The sequence below is a fragment of the Physella acuta genome, unplaced genomic scaffold (genome assembly GCF_028476545.2).
Source record: "Physella acuta isolate Inbredline_101_S28 unplaced genomic scaffold, ASM2847654v3 ptg000273l, whole genome shotgun sequence".
NCBI lineage: Eukaryota > Metazoa > Mollusca > Gastropoda > Physidae > Physella > Physella acuta.
In genome coordinates, this window is record NW_026731792.1 from 148,247 (window position 1) to 174,551 (window position 26,305).

Genomic DNA, 26,305 nt, shown 5'->3' on the forward strand with positions numbered 1-26,305 from the left:
ATTTAGTGGCTCATTAAGCATTTGCTCATGGCCATCAATTTTTATAGTAGATAGTTAATGAGTCTATGTGTAAGAAATTGTAAAGGATTGGAATAGAACTGATGTCTTTCACACCAAATATCTCTTGCCTGTCCCAATCTAATTTATTCACCTCACACTTCATCTTTCAGGATGTGTCATCCTGCTAAATCTTGTCATTTTCAGTAAAATTTTTCCACAATAGAAGTACTCATTTTAAAATTGTCTGTGCTAGAATGCCAGATCAGAATTTTGCAAAATTCAGTGTTTAAAGTAGTATACTCACTCATAGAGGGTATTGAAAACAAAATTCTACACTCTGTTGCAGGATTGTTTTTCATATAGAAAAAATTTCACATTTTGACATGCAAATCAAATGTACATTTAAAGTGACATGTATTTGAAATCTAGGACACATCTCACAAAAGTTGATATAGTATTGGAGCCTTATTTATATACAACCTGTAGTCCTTTTCATGCTGGTAGTAGTGAAAAAGATCAACAATCTGAGTATTAATGTTGGTGTGTTAGATTTGCTGTGTGTTAGTTATAAAACATGTCAGTCAGCAGCAGGCTTAGCCAGGCAAAAAGATGAGACAAAACAAGCTTTCTTACAACAGCCATATTTGTAAATTCTACAGAAACAGTACAAATAGCTTTGATTTAAAACAATATTTACATCAATCCTGGCCACAGTGTGGCTTGGCCCATTTGCTAGATTGGCATGTATACTAGTGAGGGGAGACCACCTAAACCACTTATCATAGCTTATTTAACAGGTAGAACCCAACATGTTGTCCATGAGCAACAGAGTAGCTTGTCTACACATTGACAAATCTAACAAATAAGCATTCAGTCTTATAAATGACATGACTCAATCTGTAGAGTGACATGGTTTAGATAAATATTGGATGAATTTGAGCAATGTTTGCATGGTATGTTATAATTGGTCAATACAAAGCTGTGGTGAAGATTTGGTCAATGTGAAATAGTTATGGGAATGCCTAGACTGATGTGCAATATTTGTGGAAATAACATGGTCACGGTGAAGTATTTATGGGGATGACTACGTTAATAATGAGAAATATTTGTGATCATCACTTGGTCAGTTTGATTGATGTGTTCAACTTGACAGCAGCTTAGGGCAGTTTGCAGATATTAAGGGAAAAATGTTTTTTTTTTCAAGTGAGTTTAAAATACAAAACTGTCAGCAACCAAAGAAATTCTTGTAAGTTAGACAGTACAAGAGACATCACAGGACATAGTAGATAATTTTTTTTATCACAGGTTAAGTTACATTTTAAAAAATTCCAAAAACGTAAAATATATTTTTACATATCTAACTCCTGTTGAAGTTTACATTTTACACAATAATATCACATCCATGAACTGGTTGAAGTTACCATTTAACTTAACACAATATGCTGGTGAAGTTAACATTTAATACAAAAATAATATCACACATCTAACTCCTGTAGAAGTTAACATTTAGAACTGTCAGTTTGTGATAGATGGGAAAAATGTGTACTACTAATTTTAGCAACAACAACAACAGTGATATACACTAAGCAAGTACTGTTGGAGAACCATTGAGCAATGTACAACTGGCATCAGCAGCGGAAAATCTGGCATGGCTTGTATTGTAGGTGTAGGGGCTGCACAATATTACCTGGCATAGGAACATAACACCAAAATATATAAATTGCACAAACTTTACACCCACAGGTAACAAATGTATAAATTACTAAATTTACACCCACAGGTAACAAAAATATATAAATTACTAAATTTACACCCACAGGTAACAAATATATAAATTACTAAATTTACACCCACAGGTAACAAAAATATATAAATTACACAAACTTTACACCCACAAGTAACAAAATTTCATAAATTACACAAACTTAACACTGACATGGGCAGCAATCACAGACAAGCACAACATGAATTATTGACTGAGCTTAAGCTGATATTCACTTTTGATTAGACTAAAACAAACCTGGTTCCACTCCCTGCCAGACTTGGGACTCCAGCCTTGAGATCTTCACCATTTCTGTCAGGTACTGAGAGAAGATGCACATGGTCAGAATAAATGTCTCACTCAAGTCATAAATATCACTAAAAGATTGTTGACTATCCTCAATATTTTGTTTAAGTAGGAGCTTGACACATGCTGAATAAATGCACTTTTTAAAGATTTGTTATACATCCTCTAGTTAAAGACCACTAACATATCTATGTTAGAAGACATACAACTCCCACCTCAACTATTTCACTGTCGCAGTCTTTGACCCCAATTCTGGTCATTATGTTGGACACAGTGGAACAGTACGTGTCACGTTGATCTTTCGGACTGTGGGAACTGGGGACATGAAAAGCTGAATCAGATAATTTAATGGACACACTGGGACAGTACAAGTGACATTGATCATTAGAACTGTAAACATGAAAGGGTGAATCAGATATTTTAATGGACACACTGGGACAGTACAAGTGACATTGATCTTTAGAACTGTAAACATGAAAAGCTGAATCAGATAATTTAATGGACACACAGTACAAGTGACATTGATCTTTAAAACTGTAAACATGAAAGGGTGAATCAGATATTTTAATGGACACACTGGGACAGTACAAGTGACATTGATCATTAGAACTGTAAACATGAAAGGGTGAATCAGATATTTTAAAAAAAAATTTCACTTTCCAGTCAAATTTTGGGAACTTGATTTGACAGAAATTACTATTAATGATTACAAGTGAAATCCAGCTTTGTAATAATGCCAAATACAATATGATGGCAAATGTCAAACATTTCATAGCGAACGTGAAATGGAAAAATATGATTTTTTTCCCATATATAGGGTCATAAAATGTTTTTTTAAATTTTAGAATTTTTTTTCTCATTTAATCTCTTCTTTTCTGTACTAAGAAATGGACAAAGAATCCAAAAAGTGCAAGAAACCCATTATGACTAAAAATCAGAATTTCTGTAATTTTTTTCTTGCGTATATCCCTTAGGGAAATTGCATTTTGGATATGATTATCTGTATATAATTATATTCTCATTAAGAAACTGCCTATTACTATTAGACAAAATTTATTCATTCAAGAAATTTACTATTAAAAGACAATTTATAAAACAATCTATTTAATCATGCAAGAAAATGATTAGACATACAAATAATAATAGTCTATAACACGGCTACTACAAAACTTACTATAAAATGCTCCCAGATGAGCTCAAACAAAACGAGTGGAAAAAAATAAAACTTTTGGCCATGATGCACATCATCCACCTGTAAAATACAAAATGTCACCAGAAAAATAACTAGAATATGTGACATCAAGTTATCAAGTAATATTGATTTAACTTATTGTTGGCTAACTATGACATTTCAGATGGAGAGTACTGACCATTCAATGAAAGACAATAGCTGGATATCATTTTTAAAAACTTTTTTCTTCGCCATTAAAAAATTGATCCAATGACCCTGTTAAAAAAAATAGAGTTGTATAAATTAAATTAGTAGTAAAAAAATGATATACGAGTTGTATAAATAGAAGGTCCAACCGAATATTATTTTAAAATGGATTTTGTCTCCACATTGCATGGTTGTATCTGGCCACTTTATAAAATGTATTTTAAAAAATTGATATTATGAACAGATTTTAGTACTGGTTCCCCCTTAATCAATAGTACAATTTGCAAGTAACAAAAAACTACTAACCTGATATGGAACTGCAGTGATTAACCTTCTCTCTACATCCAGCACAGTGCAGCTTTTCTGGAAGTCAGGTGTTTATTATGGTCAAGTTTATGTCCGACTTATGTTACATAAGTACTAAAATGGCACCAGGTATATACAAGTCTCTTACCTTGATGGCACCAGGAATGTACGAGTCTCTTACCTTGATGGCACCAGGAATGTACGAGTCTAAAGTTCTCCTCTCTGGCCTACAAACCCCCACCAGTTTGAGTTTTGTTATATCTACAATTTTAAGTGGCTTTGTTGTCCATTCCAGCACTGTTTGGCGCTTTCTGTTGGAACAAAATTACACAGCATTTAATATCTGTTCATGCTGAAATTATCTCACAATCTTCACATGATAACAGCGTGTTACAAAAAGCAATGTCTACCTTTTTGTTGCCGGGACAAATACAGACAGGGCATTGACTAGTTTGGTCACCTCTAACTCAAACTTGGAGCTTCCAGCAACCAGGACTGGACGTCCACTCAGGAGGCTGAAGATGACATGATGAATGTGCTGGTAGTTGTAGAACACCTCAAGCAGGCAGTTACCTGGGGACATAGGGGGCCAAACTTCAAGCAGGCAACTACCACATAGGTGGCCAAAGAATAAAACATCCAAGTTAATCTTGTTTGTAGGGCACCTAGTTACTTAAACTGAAATTTGACTGGAAGCTTAACTTCCACATAAAAATGGACATCCGAACTGGTAACTCACCTGGCCTGCCAGGTACCAAGTTATTAATCCAGTCCCCCACAGTGTACAGACCACACCTTGGTTTCCTGGAGGACATGGACAAATATAGAGTTTCCCACTTGACTTGTTTTTATGATTGACATAGTATCTGACACCAGCACACAGACTGGTAAACTACAGCATCAATTAGAGCTACTACATACACACACAACAGACCTACCATGTCCTTGTATTGACTGGCATTTGAATATCCAGGTACTCTGTGTAAAAATAGGGCAGTAGTCAAATCTATTTTTTTTATAGGAAATGGATTCACATACATTTTATAATTCATGTTAAATTCTAATAATACATATAAAGAAATGATAAAACTAGCTTTTAGCAATACAAACTTCTGATGATTTGTTATGAAACACTAGAATCTAACTATGTACTCACCACCTGTGTACTCACCACCTATGCACTCACCACCTATGTACTCACCACCTGTGTACTCACCACCTATGTACTCACCACCCATATAGGTACCACCTGTGTACTCACCACCTGTGTACTCACCACCCATGTACTCACCACCCATGTACTCACCACCTGTGTACTCACCACCAGTGCACTCATCACCTGTGCACTCACCACCTATGTACTCACCACCCATATAGGTACCACCTGTGTACTCACCACCTGTGTACTCACCACCCATGTACTCACCACCTGTGTACTCACCACCAGTGCACTCATCACCTGTGCACTCACCACCCATGTACTCACCACCCATGTACCCACCACCTATGTACTCACCACCTATGTAGTCGCCACCTATGTACTCACCAACTATGTAGTCGCCACCTATGTACTCACCACCTATGTACTCACCATCCATGTACTCACCACCCATGTACTCACCACCTATGTATTCACCACCTATGTACCCACCACCCATGTACTCACCACCTATGTACCCACCACCCATGTACTCACCATCGATGTAGTCTCCGCCTGCGGTGCCATCAAAAGAGTCCTGCCTGACCTGACTGAGTCTGTTGGAGCCGCTGGCCTGGTCCACCAGGTGGGGGAACATGTCCCTCATGGAGATCTCAGTGAAGGCTGAGGATGTCTCAGACTCAGCACACGACTGGACAGAGTTGGCCATGTCCTCCTCCACTGCCAGCATCTTCTGTCTGACCCGCGGGTTGCTGACCCCTGTGACCTGGTGGGCGTAGGCTGCTGGGTTGGTCTGGGACACGCTAGATAACTTAGAAGAAGAAGAGCTACAGTGGCTCTCTGATGCTGTGTGGAAACTTTCTTTTGGTGTTTCAGGTTCTGAAGAGCTGACCTCGTTGGCTGAGATTTGCCGTGAAGGGGCTGGTGTACTTGTTACCGTGGCAACACAGCCAGCTTGTTCTAGCATGGAGGTCAGCTTGCTAGTGCTGTCTCGTTTTGGAGTGTTGTCTTCTGTCGTAAGCCCATCTTTCTCCCGCATGACAGCTTCAATGTCAGAAATGTCGTGAGAGATGTCAGCGCTGACAATGAAGTGCTGGCACGGGGAATTATCAGAGCTGACAACAATTTTATTCTGAGAGGTCACAGCCCCATTTTGGTCAGGACAACTCTGGTCTGTGCTGACAGAGTTATTAGACTTGATGCCAGCCAGAGTTAGGGGCCGTGGATGGCCAGGCTCATTGTCCTGTGTTTCATGTCGCGTCAAGTTGGTAGGACTTGAGTTGCCAGTTAACACGGCTGTATTGTCTTTACTGCCAACATTGTTGTTCTTCTCCACCACTCCGGCATCCTGTTCTGGAATATTCTGGGAGTCCCTGGCATAGTTAGAACCAGCTGTGTCAATGTGGTCAGCAGGCAGGCCATGGTTTTTATAAGAGTTCAAGTTCTGGGCCAAGTGAAAATTTTCTGACAACTGTTTGTTCAAACCATTTTCTACATGACAACCAGATGGTAAAGATTTATTTAGACCAGCACCATTAGTTGCTATAGTGGAGTCTGGGAAATCCAAATCTGATATAGATCCAAAGCTCAGGATAGACAGGTTGCTCTGGAGCTGTGCAACTTCTGATCTAAACTGAACTTCAGTTTCTGAAGAGTGGCCAGGAATCCTCCCCTCCCCTTCTTTAACCAGACCTTGAGAAAAATTCTCCCCCACACTACCTGTGCCTGGGTTTAAACTGGGGGCATGGTGGGATAACTCTGAGCTCTCCAGTCTCTCTGTGCTGTCTTCTAAGGTGGTGTCCTCCCTTTCCAAGAGGTCAAAGTTGACTGACATCTCTGCCACACTCATCTGGTCTTCTGCAGCTTCAATGTCTTCGTAGTACTCATTCTCCATCAGCAGGTTGATGTCTGGGGGGGAGGAGGCCGCGGAGTGGAAGCCACGGGCGCTGGGTTGGGTTGACAGATAGATGAGACAGTCAGGGTTAGATTGTACTCACACAGAGAAACATGAGTAGATTGTGGTGTTTACAGTAACATAGAAGCAATAATATACCAGGAGAATATGTTCAATGATGGAATGAATGAATCAAATCAAGATTAACTGGAGACAGATACAAAGCCACCTAGCTGAGGCATAATAAGCCTCATAAAGTTTAATTACTTCAAATTCATGTTATTTTGCAGTGTATTCAATTAAATATATAGGCTATATATATGTTTTTAAAAACTTGGAAAAAACATTTAACATAAGATTAGACACACATTTTTTAATTAAGGGAAAAAAATCTAGACAAGTGCAGGAATAAAAATCACAATTAAATGAGTTAAGGAAAAACTGTAGAGTTAAAAGACATTTACGGAAAAAGACATTTATGGCAAAACTTTGAGATGATATCATTATGTAGTACATCAGTTGTTATCGTGAGAGTAATATTTTAAGACATACAAACGTGACAAATGTTACCTTTCATAAGTGTTCATGGAGGAGGGTGAGGTGTTGAAGCCGTACAGAGAGCTGTCCACAGACTTGAAGCTATCAATAGACTCCAGCTGGCAACAGAACAATTTTATAAGGTAGGTGGTGACACATTTTTAACTGGTGATACTTAATATAAGGTGGTGACACATCTTTAACTGGTGACACCAAATAGGAGGGGGCCCACACCTTTAACTGGACTACAGTTAATTACAAGACAAAGTCAGGTGGCATGACAGTCAGCTAATGTCAATGCCAAACATGACAACACAAATGAACTAAGTGTTGTACCAGTGAGAGAGAAAAGTTGGAAGGGTTCTAACACCTATCTCCAGTCATCTGTACATGACATGCAGTTGACTTAACATTATCTGAGCTTAACATGAGGCCATTTTTATACTTAATAACTTAGAAATAAGAGATCATTGTCATTTCAAATACTGACCACTATAACAAATGACCACAATGACAAGCAGGTAATGACCACCATGGTAAGTGGGTAATGACCACTATAAGCATGTAAGAACCACTATGGTAGGCAAGTAATGACCACCATGGTAAGCGGTTAATTACCACCATGGTAAGCGGGTAATGACCACAATGACAAGCAAGTAATGACTACTATGGTAAGCATGTAAGGACCGCTATGGTAAGCTAGTAATGACCACCATGGTAAGCGGGTTATGACCATTAATGTAAGTATGTAAGGACCACTATGACAAGTGAGGTATACAAATTACCGATCCAACCGTCCCCCACTGATAGTTGTAAAACAGACTTCCATTGTCCTCATCAGCAGATGTCTGGGACTGTCTCCTGGAAACAAAACAAAGAATTCAAGTACACCTCAATAAAGATATCAAGATTTCAACTCATTATTTTTTAAAGCTTTTCTCTTCTTCTTTTTAGTTCTTAATTTTTAGTGTAGGAAGGGATCCAGCCTTATATGCCAGGGGGTTTGAACTCGAGACTTTTTTAAATTTAATAACCATGAGCTTTTGCCAACTCGACCATGCCTCTAACACAGTTAAGTATAAGTGTCAACTGGTTATGCGCCATTGAGGCCATTGACTCCGATTTCAGCTTTGCTTTTCTTTTTGGATTTGCTTCCATAGCCTTTGTCCAGCCAAGAACAAACTACAAGGCAGCAGTTGTTTGACTTTGGAGCTATCTCTCCTAGAAGAGTGGCTGTCCCCAGCTAATGAGCCTCATCTGCCCGAGATTTCGAACACAGATAAGTTTGGGGGGAAACTTTGCTATCTTCCCCACTTTCTTGATATGTTGAGATCACAGAAACAGATTAACTACTACTTTATCTGCCCTTCAGGCCTGAACACACTTACCCTACCACCTTAGACCACCAACAGACCAGACCTACTGTAAGAAAAGGTTAAACCTGGTAATAAAAAGGGCTGACTTACACATGGATGCCAGTAAAGAAGTTGCCTGTGATACACTGGCCATGGGAGATCTTACCACAACACGGCCCTGTAGATACACAGGTCAACAACTTGGTTATTTCCTTCTTAAAGTTTTAATAGAGAAATGTCTTAGACAATTGAGAATGTGGACAAAAATAGTTTTAGGAAAAACAACTAGAGTTTACAAATATATTGAGAAATATTGAAATAAAATGTATTTACGGAACAGGCGTGACTCGTTTTTTTCTATTTCAAGAATAAGCAAGTCTCGTTTGAAATACTGTTGAGAGAAAAAACATTTTAATGTTTAGTAAAACTATGACTATCAAAAAATTCCACAGACAAGTAACATCTATTATTGACACTTATTTGTGAAATCGAGAGAAACTTCCTTTTTGTCAAAGTAACTTTCATATAATGAAAACACATTTACATCCATTGTTGAATATCTCAAGTAAACTGAAGATGAAACTTTTATATGATAACCTATGGCCTCATGACTGAGGAGCTAAATCACCTTAAGTCAAATGGCGCAGCAGTAAGGTCAGAAGAGAGTTAAAGTGACCTAAAAGTAAAGTAGGTCTGTGTTTACCTCGTGGATGTGACGCAGCTTCCTGAGCCCTTCTTTAGCTCCCCAAGAACAGAGCTCATGTAGGCCTCTCAGTGGAGCATTGAATCTCTTGGCCTTCTTCGTTTCAACAAGCACTGGCTGAAAAGGTTTACATGAGGTTAACTCTTTGGTTGGCAAGTGTGATCAGGCTTTAGCATGTGGCAGAGAGTAAAAGTGAATTGGCAGCCATCAATAGCAATCTAAACAGAGCACTACTTGATGCCTTATGCACCAATAGAGGTTGAGAGATGATGATGAAAATAAATGTGGATCTAATAAAATTTGGTTTATAGTGTCTCAGTACAGAAGTAAAATTCTGCCAACCTAATTTTTTTTTTTTGGCTTAAATTTAAAAAGTGTCAGAACATAAGTAAAAAATCTGGCGACCTGACCTTGTATTCTCTAGGCTTGAAGAGTGTAAGTGGAGACATCCTGGGCTCATTTAGTGAACCACCTGGAGAGGGGGAAGACAGGCTATTTTTAGCAGTTTTTTATTGCTCATGCTTCATTTGTAATAATAGGCAATATTTTTACACACTTCTTTAAATAAATATAAGACAGTTTAAGAAAATTTAAAGCCATTTAAATATGAATAACCATATGGTCAGAATTTGTGCGTTATCCTCACATTGAAAGCTATATCCACACAGGTCACTAACCAAATGTGCGCTATATCTGCACATTTTATGTGCTACATCCACAGTTACAATAAACCAGCTATATCCACAGCTACCATTAACCAGCTGTGAGCTGTACACACAGCTACCATTAACCAGCTGTGAGCTGTACACACAGCTACCATTAACCAGCTGTGAGCTGTACACACAGCTACCATTAACCAGCTGTGAGCTGTACACACAGCTACCATTAACCAGCTGTGAGCTACCATCAACCAGCTGTGAGCTGTACACACAGCTACCATTAACCAGCTGTGAGCTGTACACACAGCTACCATTACCCAGCTAACATGCTATACCCACATCTTAAGTCAAGTTCCTCCAGTGAAGAGAGGTCGTTGAACCAATTTTCCTGCAGACTCAGCTTGTCCTGACTGGATGAAGTTGGCTTTTGGTAAGCTCTCTCTTCCAGCAGTCTGAACCTGTTCTCTAGCCGCCTGTCACTCTAGGGGACCAAAGCTTTTCTTTTACATTTTGTTTAACCTTTCTCACTCCAACAAACATACTTTAAAGATAATCTACATTTAAAATATTTATACCCTCTTGTTTAATACCTGAGTTGTTTAAATTTGTGAATCTAAAACAAACAGAACAAATATTTTAAAAATAGCAATAAATTAATAAACTTATACAGCCAAGGATAGGTGGTGGAGATAAAGTTGACCACACACACCAGTAGTAGCTTGAGTGTGGAGAGGATTAGCTGGGGAGGGGTGGGGATTAAGTTGACCATACACCAGTAGTGGCTTGAGTGTGGAGAAGATTAGCTGGGGAGGGGTGGGGATTAAGTTGACCATACACACCAGTAGTGGCTTGAGTGTGGAGAGGATTTCTTTGATCTCCGAGCTGGACTGACGTATGGTCTGCAGCCCCCTGTACAGCTCATTCTCTGCATTCTTGCGGGTGTCCTGGGCCTGACCGTCCACAGTATCAACATCCTTAAGCCTCATCTTGGACACTTGGTTCAACAGGAAACCTGAGGGACAACATTTATTTCACTTCAGAACATGGTACAATGATAGACAACACAGGACAACATCTTGGACACTTGGTTCAACAGGAAACCTGAGGGACAACATTTATTTCACTTCAGAACATGGTACATTGATAGACAACACAGGACAACATCTTGGACACTTGGTTCAACAGGAAACCTGAGGGACAACATTTATTTCACTTCAGAACATGGTACAATGATAGACAACACAGGACAACATCTTGGACACTTGGTTCAACAGGAAACCTGAGGGACAACATTTATTTCACTTCAGAACATGGTACATTGATAGACAACACAGGACAACATCTTGGACACTTGGTTCAACAGGAAACCTGAGGGACAACATTTATTTCACTTCAGAACATGGTACATTGATAGACAACACAGGACAACATCTTGGACACTTGGTTCAACAGGAAACCTGAGGGACAACATTTATTTCACTTCAGAACATGGTACAATGATAGACAACACAGGACAACATCTTGGACACTTGGTTCAACAGGAAACCTGAGGGACAACATTTATTTCACTTCAGAACATGGTACATTGATAGACAACACAGGACAACATCTTGGACACTTGGTTCAACAGGAAACCTGAGGGACAACATTTATTTCACTTCAGAACATGGTACATTGATAGACAACACAGGACAACATCTACACTTTCTCAAACTTTATAAGACAACACCTCCACATTCTCAAACTTTATCGTACAACAACTCCACTTTCTCAAACTTTATAGGACAACACCTCCACTTTCTCAAACTTTATTCACCTTTTGTGTATTCAAGGTCTTTTAAATGTCTTTCCAAATCTCCAATAAAAAGCAGTTTGTTTCCATACTTTAAAAACCTGGCCACCTAGAATAACAGTTAGATATTAAAACTCTGGTGTCCACTAATTTGTGATGATACAGTCACAGGCATCAACATACAACTGATTGAATGTTGATAATACACACACATAGTCAACACACATGTGATGGTATAATTAGAGACATCAACATACAAATGATCATCATCTATAACACACACACATAACCAACACACAAATGATGATGATGCAACCATTCACTAAAACATACTGTCACAACCTTTTTGTGTGACTGGGTTCACGATATAAACTTGCCACAGGCCTTTCTCCTACCTTTATCTATCACATACGAAATCACAAGACAAGCCTTCTTTTACGTTTTATATATATTTATTTTGTCTTCACATAGACGGCGTGTTCAGCCAAGCTACGCCATGTTCTTGCCTTCTTCTCTTCTTCCTCTCATGCATGCGCACAACTACTGTCTCTCTGATGCAATCTCACCCACACACTCCCAAGATACGATCCAACAATGTTTCACTGTTATACATACCAAGCCACAAATTTAAACAGCACACTTGCTTGCTGTGGAAAACACACAATGATACACAAAAACTGACATCTAATTCAATGATACAAAGTATTAAATGAAATGGGTGAAAGTTCTTTAGTTTAAAATAGTCTCACCTTTTTCAACTGAAGGGAAATTTCTTCATAAAAATGCATCAACTTTCTAGAAAGAAAAAACATAAAAAACTCTAATGACAATTTATGTCTTTATTTTATGTTTAGGTTTTTTTCCTTCTTAGAACCCTGGGTGCATACTTTTCCCTTTCTTCATACCCAGCCACATTTTATTCAATTTTTCATGTTTCCTCAGGCCCAGTTGCATGAATTGTAATGTTTACAAACACAAAACTGAGCCTTTGCCTTTTACTGCAGTACAGGGCAGAGTGCTTATTTGAAAGAATAATGGTCAACCCTACTATCACTTTTTAAATTTAAAAAAAATTTTTTTTTATTTTTTTGTTGTTGTGGCCTTATCATTTCAACTGATGGGTTGTCACATTTTAAACTAAATCATAGGTCTAAGTAGATTTAGATGGTCTGATCATGAATTAGACATAAAATAATAGAAAGTAAACAGACAGTAAAATTATGTCTGGGCTGAGGGAATAAAGGGAATCAAAGTAGGTCAGGGCTGTGCTACAAATAAACTAGAGAAATAGAAAACTTGGGATATTAGAAAAAGCTATTTACTTGGACTCCATGGTGACGTAAGCAATACAATATGGTCTGACAAAACCTCTGGCTGTGTTGTCAAACAAAACTAAATGATGAACCTGCAAGTAGACACATTAAATATCAAATCATGTACCAAAATGATATCAGGATTATTAAGATGACTTGTAATCCCCCTGTCCCATCTATTATGTCATAAAAAGCCAGTCTCCATCCCCCCCCCCACACACCTCAAAATATCATGTTGTATCACCTCAAACCCAATGCAATGCAATTATAAAAATTAGCATGCTTATTTTTAAGTTGTGTCTTTTAATAATGTGCAATAAACTCCACATTGCAATTTGAACCCCCATCTTCAGTGGGAGTGTGACATCTTCCTCTAATATAGAAACAGAAATTAACTAGGGACGTATGGGTAAAGTTAACTAGAGATGTACGGATAAAGTGGCATATGTTATAGCCTATCTAAAAAAAATTTCAATATCTGATCTGAACAGTTTTTCACATGAAGGATACCTTAACATTTAATGTAAATCTGGCAATTAATTTTGTAATCCAATAAGGATAAATTTTTACCTGTAAATCCATTTTATTTAAAGTTGTGTATTCAGTTATTTGTTTAAAAGAAATGAATGCAATGAAAATTGTAAATTTAAAAAAATGATTTAAAGAGTTTTGACTCACAAAGGCAAAAACTCCTGTGTCAACATCAGACAAAACTACCTGCGCATCTTCAGTGATTGTGAAGCCACTAAAAACAATGAAAGGCAAAGGTTTTAAATATTTTTTATACAAAAGAAAAAAATGGTATGTCAATTTTATACAAACGGATAGAAAAAAACCTAGCCTTACGTTGATGAGGTCTGATGGTCTACAGCTAGGATCCGAACAGAAAAAGAATTCTGATCAAAATTTGAGCCACCATCTTTAGGGATCGTCATCTGAAAATATCTATCAGAAGTCAACAAAGAGCAAAACTTTAAATAACAAATCCAGTGGTTCTCAATAACAAGGGACAGTGGTATTAAGTAACACAAGCAGATGTAATTGAATGTCTCAAGTGTTTTACCATGATGAGACCACTGGCTTTTTAATTAACTAGACTACTGATTGACAATGAGCTTGGATAAGTCATACGAGCCGACCCGCGGCATATCATACGCCACTATTTAGTTGATTTATTTTCTACTTTTCAGTAATTCATAATTTGTGAATTTGACAGTACCAATGCTGCCACTGAAAATATTTGCTTTAAAACACTATTAGTAGGTCATTGAGGACCTTACTACCCCCACCCTCCTTTCCCCCAACCCCTACCTTACACCACCCCCTCGTGAAAGCGGCCTCCTCTTAGTTACCTCCCATAAGTTTAAAATCGTTTCAAACTAAATTATCTGCCCCTAATAGTCGTCACTAAACCCGGCTCTGCTTGTAAACATTTGGCGTGAACCACAGCTCACCAGACCATGTAGGGGTGGGGGTGGTAGGGAGCGCGCTTCCAGCTTGTTTTCTAGCATCTCCCAGAAGAGAATTATATATAGAGATACTGTAAGCCTATTTATTTAGATGGGCAACCTAACCCTTACCACTGGTTTAGGGCCCTCCAGTTCTGAAAACTCTGCTACCAAGATGAAATCTTCAAATGCTTTATCCTTTCCACAAGCCCAGGGTTGAGGAGGCTGGAAGGGAGGGTGAAGATAAGAGGGTAGTGGGTCTTGAAAATTGTCATTGTAGGTTGTTCCATCTCTGGTCTGCTGTAAGTATGTGGCAATCTGAGCATATTCCCCAAACATTGCACAGCTGCTGTTGAATTTCATTAAAATTTAACAAGATAATAATTTAGGCCAAACTTTAATTATTTTTATTTTTGGGGGAATTTTTATACCAGTGTCAGATAAAAGAATCTTAAAAAAGGGGCGTTACTAGTAAGTAAGTAAGTTTCCCTTTCAAACCTGACGGTCTATGGGGCAAGTGAAGTAGAGTTCACTTGTTTCTGTGACCTCGGTATATGAAGAGATAGTGTGGTCAGCACTATGCCCAGCCGCCTTTACTTTCCCTAACGTGAGTTAGGTACCTATCAGAGTTGGGTGGACTCAGGGACGATCTACTGACTTAAACCCGGATTCGAACTCGAGACTTACGGGTTAGCAGTCCAGCTCTCTACCGCTAGACCACTCCGCCCCAGTAGTTAACTAAAATACACACATGGCTTGCTAATCATCAACTAATGTCATTGCTAACCCTATCCCTAACACCAACCAAAGCCCTACCATACGCCTGAACCCAATTTCTAACCATAGAACTAGTCGAGATTACAATACTACTAACAACCTAACACCAATTTTTAGAAGAGTCTATAGGCCTATTTATAATTATTTAATTAACTATTATATTATCAGACATCTGTATCCTTTTTTTAGTGTCCTAGATCTAGATAGTAGTAGTAGTAAACACTCACACACAGTGGTGGTAAGTAACAAAAAAATTTTAAAAGTAAATTAAACTCTAAACTCTTTAATGTATTGTAAACTATTGTAAACATTAAAGGACCACATTAAATTTTAACAACAGTGAATTCACTGTTTCATGAGTGAGACTGTTTCAGTCAACCCCAACACTCAGTAACACAGGCCAACAACATGGTCCATAGACTCAAGTCAACTCTATTCTAGACTCTATAGAGTCGAGTGCTAGTCTAACACCGTACTAACACGGCCTAGGCATAGCGGCCTACTATGGAAATGTAAAAATGAAAAATTATTGCAATTACTTAGATCTAGCTCTACATTAAATAAGTAGTGAACGCAGTAGGCCTAATAGTTGCTGATTTATAGACCCTATTTATTTTATTCATAGATCTGTTATATTAGTTATATTAGTGTTATTTTATTTTGAGATCTAGGCCTACCCTACAGATCTGCTAGACTTAGACTATCAAGAAGGTTTGTAACTTCTTTTAAAGAGAGTGTAAAGGGTAAAGTTCAGCCAAACTCGAGGCCTAAAATCTAAATTCCAAATTATATTTACATACCAGCGAAGAAAAGAAAAAAATAGGCTTTGTTAGCCAAATAACGAGCTGTAGAAATGTATTAATTACAGTTTAGAACCCCCCCTCCCCCCAATCGAAGTTATTAAAAAAGCCACAATATTAAGTTGTTTTTGTTTTGTTTTTTTTAGACAAATAATTCTTAACATTTTTTTTTAAAGTGGCAATAACTCAGCCGTATGAACTGGCAATAGTTAAAAATCAAAACAAAACAATTGTCTGCTAACATAACAGTAACAACTAACAGCTGGTAAAAAAAATCAATTTACTTTTTAAAGTCCGAATTTATTAATTTAATTGACAGACGTAATTAATAGACTAGTAAAAAGTAGTAGTAGTATGGCTCACTTATTTCAGTTTTATATTTAGCAAACGATTTGAAATAAATTAATAAAAACTTCGGTAATCTCTAGTCACCTAGTCTATCGATTTTTAAAATTTTTTTTGGTAATCTATCCGACTCGTTTTGGGTACGTAAAATCGCCCGCGGCTATTAATGTACGAAAACGTTACCTCATTGTCAAGGCTGTAATAGAAGTATATTGTGATATGTTTGTGTCAAATATTATAAATAAATGAATAATAAACCTAAATCAATGGCTAAATATATCATTATCAATATAGGCCAGAAATTAACTTTAAACAGCAGTGTCTGCAAGCAAGATTTGAGTATATAAACAGCAGCCATTTGTAAAATAGAGTGACTTCCACCTGAACCTCGCACTATAAGTCTATAAAAATAAAACTTTAACAAGAAGGCTGCTATAGTAAATGAGCATGGTTGCATCTGCTGGAAACATCGCTGGTGTTCATTAATAACTGAAAAGTTTTAATTCAATTGTTTAAAAACAGGTACATAAATGAAACAAGGAAACATGTTTGTATTTTTCAAAACATAAATCCTCCTCAAAATGTGAAATAATTATTAAAATGTAAAGAGTCACCTGTTTTTCACATTACTAGTCGCGGGCGATTTTACGTACCTAAAACGATAGATTACCGATTTTTTTAGTCTTTTAGTTTAGACTTTTTTAGTTTTTAGAGTTTCTAGTTTAGATTATGTAGTAGTATGTACTAGTATGTTCTATGTAGGCCTTATAAGTATGTATGTACTATGTAAAATCGACCGCGGCTAGTATTGTGCGAAAAAGTTACCTCATTGTCAAGGCTTTAATACTTTGAAAATTAATAGAAGTATATTCAGTATATACTATATTGTGATATATTTGTGCCAAATATTATAGATAACTGAATAATTAATAAACCAAAATCAAGGGCTAAATAAAAAATATAATTATATTAATTAATATATCAATATTAGCCAGAAATTAACTTTAAACAGCAGTGTTTGCGAGCAAGATTTGATATAACTAGGAGCCATTTGTAAAATAGAGTGGCTTCCCCTGAATCTCCCGCTATAAACGGCTATAAGTTTACAAAAAAACAACTTAAGATGGCTTCTAAAGTAAATGAGCTTGGTTGCATCTGATAAAAACAATGGCAAATCTTTATTTATTACTGAAAAGTTTTTATACAATTGTTTAAAAACAGGTACATTTACATAAATGAAACTTTGAAACATGTTTGTAAATTTCAAAACATAAATCCTCCAAAAAATGTGAAATAATTATTAAAATTTAAGAAGTCACCTGTTTTTTACTAGTCGCGGGCGATTTTACTTACCTAAAGCGATAGATTACCAAAACTTCTAACTGACTGTCACTCAGTTCACTGACTCCAAAAAGTTACACTCAACTGTTACTGTAAAATAAAATTATTTTTAGGCTAATTTATAAAAATAAAAACAAATGTGAAATAGGGCCTGCCCTCTTCTAGGCCCTAGGCTAAAATTACTAAAAATAAATTATAAAAGAAATAGGCCTACTAAAAATTTAACATTTTAGGACTTAATTTAAATTATAATTATAAATATAATACGGTTAATAACTTAATTATCTTAATAACTAGAGAATATTAAAAATTACTAGATGATAATAAGTGTTACTCCTCTGTTAGGTTAGAATCCAATGCCTCACCTAATATTAATAATATAACATTACCTAGCCAAATAACTTATATTATAAGTAATAATTTAGTGATTTAAATCTAGAAAGAATAGATGAGGTATAACTCTCTAATTTCAGGACCTAAAAAATTTGCCTAAATGGGCCTACTTAATATTTTATTACTTATAACATAATTTTAGGCTTATTACATACTCATGATTAAATGGATTGAACACTTTCTTCATGTTATGGTATGACTTACATCCATGTCTCTACACTTGCTAGTTCCGGAAAATGGAGAGTCAAACAAAAAGAGATTTTGGTTCCTTCCACTCTTCAAATGTCCAAGAACTTCAATCACTGTCTGAGGTAAAATAACAGTCACAGCTGACATCTCTTTTTTAAATTGTAATCTATGGTACATAGTCATTATGTTTAGACAAATAATTAATTGAATTTTTTTTCTTTGTAATTGTTTCACAGGAAGATTATGTACCTCCGAAAATTCCATTTGTTTTGCCAACCTTTAGCAATTATATTAGCGATGAAGAAAAAATTAATTTTGGAAAAAAGTTCAAAAAGGAGTTTTTCTTACTTGAGGTAAGATCTAATCATTTTTCTATGAGTTGATAACAAATTATAAAAATACAGCATAACCACAACTGTACAAGCTTCTAGATCTGTATCATTAACGTACTTTAAACCATAAAAGTAAATTAATCTTATTGAATACATGTTATGTAATGCAGGCATAACATTTAATGATTAATAGATGCATTTTGTCATGATAAGAATAATTTATTTCTGGATTTTTGTTACTGGACTTGTTTTGAAATTCGACTCTTTAATTGTCTTGGGTCACTGTTAGTAAACATCAAATTAGATCTACTCTACACAGATGTTGTTCTTTGCATGATTTGCTTTTAGTTGCCCCAGATGAAAGGGATTTTTTGTCTCAAGCACCAAGGTTTTTGAAAACTAATTGACTAATGAAGTGTGTAACAGTTATTCAAATCCACCATTTGAAGGATGTCATGTCATTCCCCTATGATCATTCTCTGATTGTTTGTTTACCTTATACAAATTCTTTTTATCTGTCAGTAATAATAAATAAAGTTGCACTTTCAAACCTTGAGCTTGATCGGGCAGATGAAGAAGAGTTCACCTGTCTCTGTAGACAGATCATGCCCAGCTACTTTTACTCTCCCTAACATGAGTCAGGTACCCACCAGAACTTAGTGGACTCAATGCTCACCAGTGGACTCAGGGGCATCCTAGTGACTCAATGCTCACCACTTTATTTTTGTTGTCAGTTTTAATTTTTTTTTGTTTCTCTTACTATTCGCAGGAAGCTTGCTGTTTTTTAAACCATGGTGCATTTGGTGGAGTTTTAAAACCAGCTTTGGAGACTGTTCATGTAAATGCTTTGTTTAAAAAACAATATCCCAAAATTGTATTAATTTTAAATTGAACAAAGTTGGTTCTGTGCTTAATATTAAGTAGTTTTGCCAAGCTATTTAAAAAACATTAAAACATTAATTTGATAATTAACTATTTTATTGGTATTACTGTAAATATATTTAACATTAAATAGGCCTAAATAAAAAAATTAACTGTCAATTTTGCATTTAAATCTGAAGCAGTTCTCACTTTTTGAAACAGGCTGATATTTAAAAAAAAAATATTTAAATAAAAATATGCATTTTCTATGTTGTACACATACGTTTTTTGGCATAATACTGCATTCAAACATTTTAAAATAAATTTTTGGGAACTTAAAACCAGAAATGGCAGGAATATTCAGAGAAGCAACCTCTGCGTTTCTATGACAGGGAACTGCTGCCATTGTTGGTGCATGTGTGTCGGAGACTGGCTGCATTTGTTGGTGAGGCTGTGAACCTTTGTACTTAAGATTCATACACTTGGCATTTAGGTACTTCAAGTAGCAGAGTTAAGATCCATTTCCTAACTCTTACCCAACTTAGTCCAATCCCTCTGTACCCCTAAACTCAACTAACAGCAGAAAAAATAAACTTGAAATTATATTATTTATTACTTTACTGCATCAGCAGTGCCTGTAGAAGTTCTGATATTTATAAGTCTATTAAAAAAATAGTTGGTTAGCCAGAAACTAGCATGAGAAAAGTATAACCAAGAACTATTTGATGGATTTATTGTCCCTAGGTTGTGATGCCTGTAGAAGTTCTGATATTTATAAGTCTATAAAAATATTGAGTTGGTTAGCCAGAAACTAGCATGAGAAAAGTATAACCAAGAACTATTTGATGGATTTATTGTCCCTAGGTTGTGATGCCTGTAGAAGTTCTGATATTTATAAGTCTATAAAAAATATTGAGTTGGTTAGCCAGAAACTAGCATGAGAAAAGTATAAGCAAGAACTATTTGATGGATTTATTGTCCCTAGGTTGTGATGCCTGTAGAAGTTCTGATATTTATAAGTCTATAAAAAATAGAGTTGGTTAGCCAGAAACTAGCATGAGAAAAGTATAACCAAGAACTATTTGATGGATTTATTGTCCCTAGGTTTTGATGCCTGTAGAAGTTCTGATATTTATAAGTCTATAAAAAATAGAGTTGGTTAGCCAGAAACTAGCATGAGAAAAGTATAACCAAGAACTATTTGATGGATTTATTGTCCCTAGGTTGTGATGCCTGTAGAAGTTCTGATATTTATAAGTCTATAAAAAATAGAGTTGGTTAGCCAGAAAGTAGCATGAGAAAAGTATAACCAAGAACTATTTGATGGATTTATTGTCCCCAGGCTGTAATGCCAGAGATTTGGTGCTGATCAACAACGCAACATTTGGTACCAACTCCGTGCTCAACAGCTTCCCACTGTCTCCAAATGATGTCATTTTAAGCTTTAACATCACCTATGGTAATAAATGTCATCCCCCCACCCCAGTCATTTGCATTTTGTAAAGAATGACTTAATAAAAAATCACTTTTAGTTATTTTTACTTTTATTTGTGCATGGAAAACTTCATAAAAAACCATTTTTTTTTTAAACTTCAGGAGCTGTAAAAAAACATATCCAACATATTTGTATGAAGACTGGGGCTGTCAACAGGGAGGCTGTTGTCCAGTTTCCTGTCTCAGGCAATGACCAGGTCTGTACACATGCATAGTCTCAAGTGTTTTGATTATTTAATGACAGGTCTACATAGTCTCAAGTATCTTAATTATTTAGTGATATGTTGCATTGTCTCAAATGTTTTAATTATTTAGTGATATGTTGCATTGTCTCAAGTGTATTAGTTATTTAGTGACAGATCTGGATTGTCTCAAGAATTTTAATTATTTAATGACAGGTTGCATTGTCTCAAGTATTTTAGTTATTTAGTGTGACAGGTTGCATTGTCTCAAGTATTTTAATTATTTACTGACAGGTTGCATTGTCTCAAGTATTTTAACTATTTACTGACAGGTTGCATAGTCTCAAGTATTTTAAATATTTAGTGTGACAGGTTGCATTGTCTCAAGTATTTTAAATATTTAGTGTGACAGGTTGCATTATGTCAAGTATTTTAATTATTTACTGACAGGTTGCATTGTCTCAAGTATTTTAATTTTATACTTCTTAAAATATATTTTTAATATAACCATACAACAAAAAAACTATTAATAGATTAACAATGCACTTGTCAACTCATTAAAAATCAACTACTAATGTTAACTTTGCTGAACATTCTGTGAGAATCTTTTCTTTGGAGTCTTGATTTAAAAAACTTAGAACACAGCATGTTTGTTGTTCCAGATACTCCAACTATTGGACCAAGAGTTGTCCAGAGGAGATGTAAAGCTAGTGGTGATTGATCACATCCCCAGCAACACACCAATCATCATGCCTGTTGCTGACATGATTCAAGCATGCAGAAAGGTGTAGGTTGTCTCGCCTGTCCAGTTGTTCTTGCCAATTAAATAGATCAACTTCACATTTAAATAGTGTGCTACTAATTTATGGTACTATTGGTTAACCTAGATGTACCAGCAAATGGTTTACAAATTAAGTCTGGAATTACCACTTAAAAGATTTTATTTGCAAAATATTGCGGTAATTGAAAAAAATCTACATTTTCTTTTTGAATTTGTTTTTTTTTTCTTTCTTGAAAATAAAATATCCATCATATGCTGTGGACGATCAGTTATGGCACAGAAATCACAAACTTATCGCCATTGTTTTAAATTTCAGCAACGTGAAAGTTTTAGTTGATGGGGCACATGCTCTGGGTGCTCTCCCTCTAAATATCAGCAGCCTTGACCCTGACTTTTATGTTTCCAATGGCCACAAATGGCTGTGTTGTCCTAAAGGTGTGGCCTTCTTGTATGTGAGACGAGAACTGCAGGGTCAAGTTCGTCCTGCTGTGGTGTCTCATGGTTTTGGCTCAGGGTTCAGCTCTGAGTTTGTCTGGGCAGGTAAGATATCTGTATGTTGTGGAGGTCTGATACTCGCATTATTTTATAAACCACACATTTATTTTTTAAACAAAGTAAGAAACACTTTAAGATTTTTCACTAGATACTTTGTCATGAGCTTTAGCATTAAACCCTGTATTCTATAAAGATGGAATAAACTTGTAATGATGCAACTGGTGTGGTTTGTATTCAGGGCTACATGACTACAGCTCTATGTTGTCTTTACACACTGTACTAGACTTCTGGCAAACTTTTCAACCTTCACACATTAGAGAGTACATGTACAAGACAGCCCAAGATGGAGGTTAGCATTTGTTATCCAATCTTATTATGGTCCTGTTAGTTTTAAAATAACCTTTTTAGTAAAGTTTATATTTTGTACAGCAGATGTAATTTGTAACTGTTAAATGTCAGTGATGTATTTTTATATACTTCTGTTTTACAGCCCAAATTTTGGTCAAATCCTGGAAATCTCAATTAGCTGCCCCATCCAGCATGTTTGGTTAGTTTTTTGTGGTCTGTTCTTGTTTAACATTGGTTGGTTATGTTTGTGTGGTCTGTTCTTGTTTAACATTGGTTGGTTATGTTTGTGTGATCTGTTCTTGTTTAACATTGGTTGGTTATGTTTGTGTGGTCTGTTCTTGTTTAACATTGGTTGGTTATGTTTGTGTGGTCTGTTCTTGTTTAACATTGGTTGGTTATGTTTGTGTGGTCTGTTCTTGTTTAACATTGGTTGGTTATGTTTGTGTGATCTGTTCTTGTTTAACATTGGTTGGTTATGTTTGTGTGGTCTGTTCTTGTTTAACATTGGTTGGTTATGTTTGTGTGATCTGTTCTTGTTTAACATTGGTTGGTTATGTTTGTGTGGTCTGTTCTTGTTTAACATTGGTTGGTTATGTTTGTGTGATCTGTTCTTGTTTAACATTGGTTGGTTATGTTTGTGTGGTCTGTTCTTGTTTAACATTGGTTGGTTATGTTTGTGTGGTCTGTTCTTGTTTAACATTGGTTGGTTATGTTTGTGTGGTCTGTTCTTGTTTAACATTGGTTGGTTATGTTTGTGTGGTCTGTTCTTGTTTAACATTGGTTGGTTATGTTTGTGTGGTCTGTTCTTGTTTAACATTGGTTGGTTATGTTTGTGTAAACTGAATGTCTTTAATTGGTTAGTTTTTTGTGGTCTGATCTTGTTTAACATTGGTTGGTTATGTTTGTGTGGTCTGTTCTTGTTTAACATTGGTTGGTTATGTTTGTGTAAACTGAATGTCTTTAATTGGTTAGTCTTTTGTGATCTGTTCTTGTTTAACATTGGTTGGTTATGTTTGTGTGAACTGAATGTCTTTAACTGGTTAGTTTTTTGTGATCTGATCTTGTTTAACATTGGTTGGTTATGTTTGTGTGAACTGAATGTCTTTAATTGGTTAGTTTTTTGTGATCTGATCTTGTTTAACATTGGTTGGTTATGTTTGTGTGGTCTGTTCTTGTTTAACATTGGTTGGTTATGTTTGTGTGATCTGTTCTTGTTTAACATTGGTTGGTTATGTTTGTGTAAACTGAATGTCTTTAATTGGTTAGTTTTTTGTGGTCTGTTCTTGTTTAACATTGGTTGGTTATGTTTGTGTGGTCTGTTCTTGTTTAACATTGGTTGGTTATGTTTGTGTGGTCTGTTCTTGTTTAACATTGGTTGGTTATGTTTGTGTGAACTGAATGTCTTTAATTGGTTAGTTTGGTTAAATTGTGTTTGTTTACTAATTGAGGATACCCTTTAAATATCTAAAGCTGCTTAAATTAAATTTGATCTCATAGGTTGAATATGTAAGAGATTTAAATAATTTAAATATTACTAAATTAATACTTTGGTTTTATTCCCCCATTTAAAGTCTCTAGAAACTAAAAAACACTCCTCTAAAGCATGAAATAGTTTTTTTTTCTGTAACTGTTGTTTGAGGTGGCTCCGTGATCATCTGCAGGTTCCATGGTCCTGGTCCAGCTGCCCAGTTGTGTCCACTCCATGTTTCCTGTCATAGACTACAGCGCTGCAGAGAGGGTCCAGAACATGCTGTATCATGACTTCAATGTAGAGGTATGTCAGTCATAGCTTGTATCATGACTTCAATGTAGAGGTATGTCAGTCATAGCTTGTATCATGACTTCAATGTAGAGGTATGACAGTCATAGCTTGTATCATGACTTCAATGTAGAGGTATGACAGTCATAGCTTGTATCATGACTTCAATGTAGAGGTATGACAGTCATAGCTTGTATCATGACTTCAACATTATGACAGTCATAGCTTGTATCATGACTTCAACATTATGACAGTCATAGCTTGTATCATGACTTCAATGTAGAGGTATGACAGTCATGACTTCAACATTATGACAGTCATAGCTTGTATCATGACTTCAACATTATGTCAGTCATAGCTTGTATCATGACTTCAATGTAGAGGTATGTCAGTCATAGCTTGTATCATGACTTCAACATTATGACAGTCATAGCTTGTATCATGACTTCAACATTATGTCAGTCATAGCTTGTATCATGACTTCAACATTATGACAGTCATAGCTTGTATCATGACTTCAATGTAGAGGTATGACAGTCATGACTTCAATATTATGTCAGTCATAGCTTGTATCATGACTTCAATGTAGAGGTATGTCAGTCATAGTGACAGTCATAGCTTGTATCATGACTTCAACATTATGACAGTCATAGCTTGTATCATGACTTCAATGTAGAGGTATGTCAGTCATAGCTTGTATCATGACTTCAACATTATGTCAGTCATAGCTTGTATCATGACTTCAACATTATGACAGTCATAGCTTGTATCATGACTTCAACATTATGTCAGTCATAGCTTGTATCATGACTTCAACATAGAGGTATGTCAGTCATAGCTTGTATCATGACTTCAACATTATGTCAGTCATAGCTTGTATCATGACTTCAACATAGAGGTATGTCAGTCATAGCTTGTATCATGACTTCAACATAGAGGTATGTCAGTCATAGCTTATATCATGACTTCAACATATGTCAGTCATAGCTTGTATCATGACTTCAACATTATGTCAGTCATAGCTTGTATCATGACTTCAACATATGACAGTCATAGCTTGTATCATGACTTCAACATATGACAGTCATAGCTTGTATCATGACTTCAACATAGAGTTATGTCAGTCACAGCTTGTATCATGACTTCAACATAGAGGTATGACAGTCATAGCTTGTATCATGACTTCAACATTATGTCAGTCATAGCTTGTATCATGACTTCAACATATGACAGTCATAGCTTGTGTGGCAGCATTCACGATCAGCAAGATTGATGAGGTCGTTAAATCAAAAATAATAATAATTAATTATATTACTCAAGAAAGTGAATTGTTTTATAATTCTTCAATAGATGACACATTTGGACAGAGACATTCTCATCAAGAGAAAACCTTGATGAACCCTAAGCCCTGTTACCAGATATATCTTTGTGTTGCAGGTGCCCATCAAAAGTGTCCAAGGAAGTTTGTACGTTAGAATCTCCGCTCATGTCTACAACGAAGCAAGTGATTATGAAAAACTGGCCAAGGCAATGCTACTGTTATCTCAAGATAAAGGAAATAAATTTTTATAGAAAATGTAAAGTTGTTATCCTCTT

At 36.0% G+C, this 26,305-nt stretch overlaps 2 protein-coding genes across 4 annotated transcripts; one reads left to right on the forward strand and one right to left on the reverse strand.

The window, feature by feature from the left end:
- Positions 1-72: 72 nt before the first annotated feature.
- Positions 73-16,105, reverse strand: LOC131939293 (guanine nucleotide exchange protein smcr8a). 3 transcript variants are annotated; one of them, XM_059297510.1, is made up of 26 exons: positions 16,067-16,105; positions 14,745-14,958; positions 14,011-14,099; positions 13,843-13,909; positions 13,174-13,256; positions 12,601-12,646; positions 11,876-11,960; positions 10,899-11,071; positions 10,399-10,540; positions 9,811-9,872; positions 9,401-9,517; positions 9,031-9,088; positions 8,809-8,875; positions 8,128-8,203; positions 7,376-7,461; positions 5,449-6,857; positions 4,691-4,730; positions 4,492-4,556; positions 4,163-4,325; positions 3,934-4,063; positions 3,753-3,809; positions 3,439-3,515; positions 3,243-3,320; positions 2,284-2,383; positions 2,021-2,084; positions 73-1,687 (listed from the first exon to the last, which is right to left on the reverse strand). In XM_059297510.1, the coding sequence occupies exons 2-26, from the start codon at positions 14,949-14,951 to the stop codon at positions 1,629-1,631; spliced, it is 3,600 nt and encodes a 1,199-aa protein (XP_059153493.1). In that variant the 5' UTR covers positions 14,952-14,958; positions 16,067-16,105; the 3' UTR covers positions 73-1,628. The 3 variants fall into 3 exon arrangements, with proteins under 3 accessions (XP_059153493.1, XP_059153492.1, XP_059153491.1); XM_059297509.1 differs by having other exon boundaries at positions 14,745-14,961; positions 16,067-16,100; XM_059297508.1 differs by lacking the exon at positions 16,067-16,105 and adding an exon at positions 15,929-16,055 and having other exon boundaries at positions 14,745-14,961.
- Positions 16,106-16,397: 292 nt separating this feature from the next.
- On the forward strand, positions 16,398-26,305 carry LOC131939285 (uncharacterized). Its single transcript, XM_059297500.1, has 13 exons — positions 16,398-16,454; positions 18,496-18,579; positions 18,694-18,810; positions 19,559-19,627; positions 19,996-20,095; positions 20,993-21,109; positions 21,247-21,341; positions 21,989-22,113; positions 22,424-22,647; positions 22,841-22,951; positions 23,093-23,149; positions 24,612-24,724; positions 26,147-26,305. Exons 2-13 carry the CDS (start codon positions 18,505-18,507, stop codon positions 26,279-26,281), a joined length of 1,338 nt encoding a protein of 445 aa, XP_059153483.1. The 5' UTR covers positions 16,398-16,454; positions 18,496-18,504; the 3' UTR covers positions 26,282-26,305.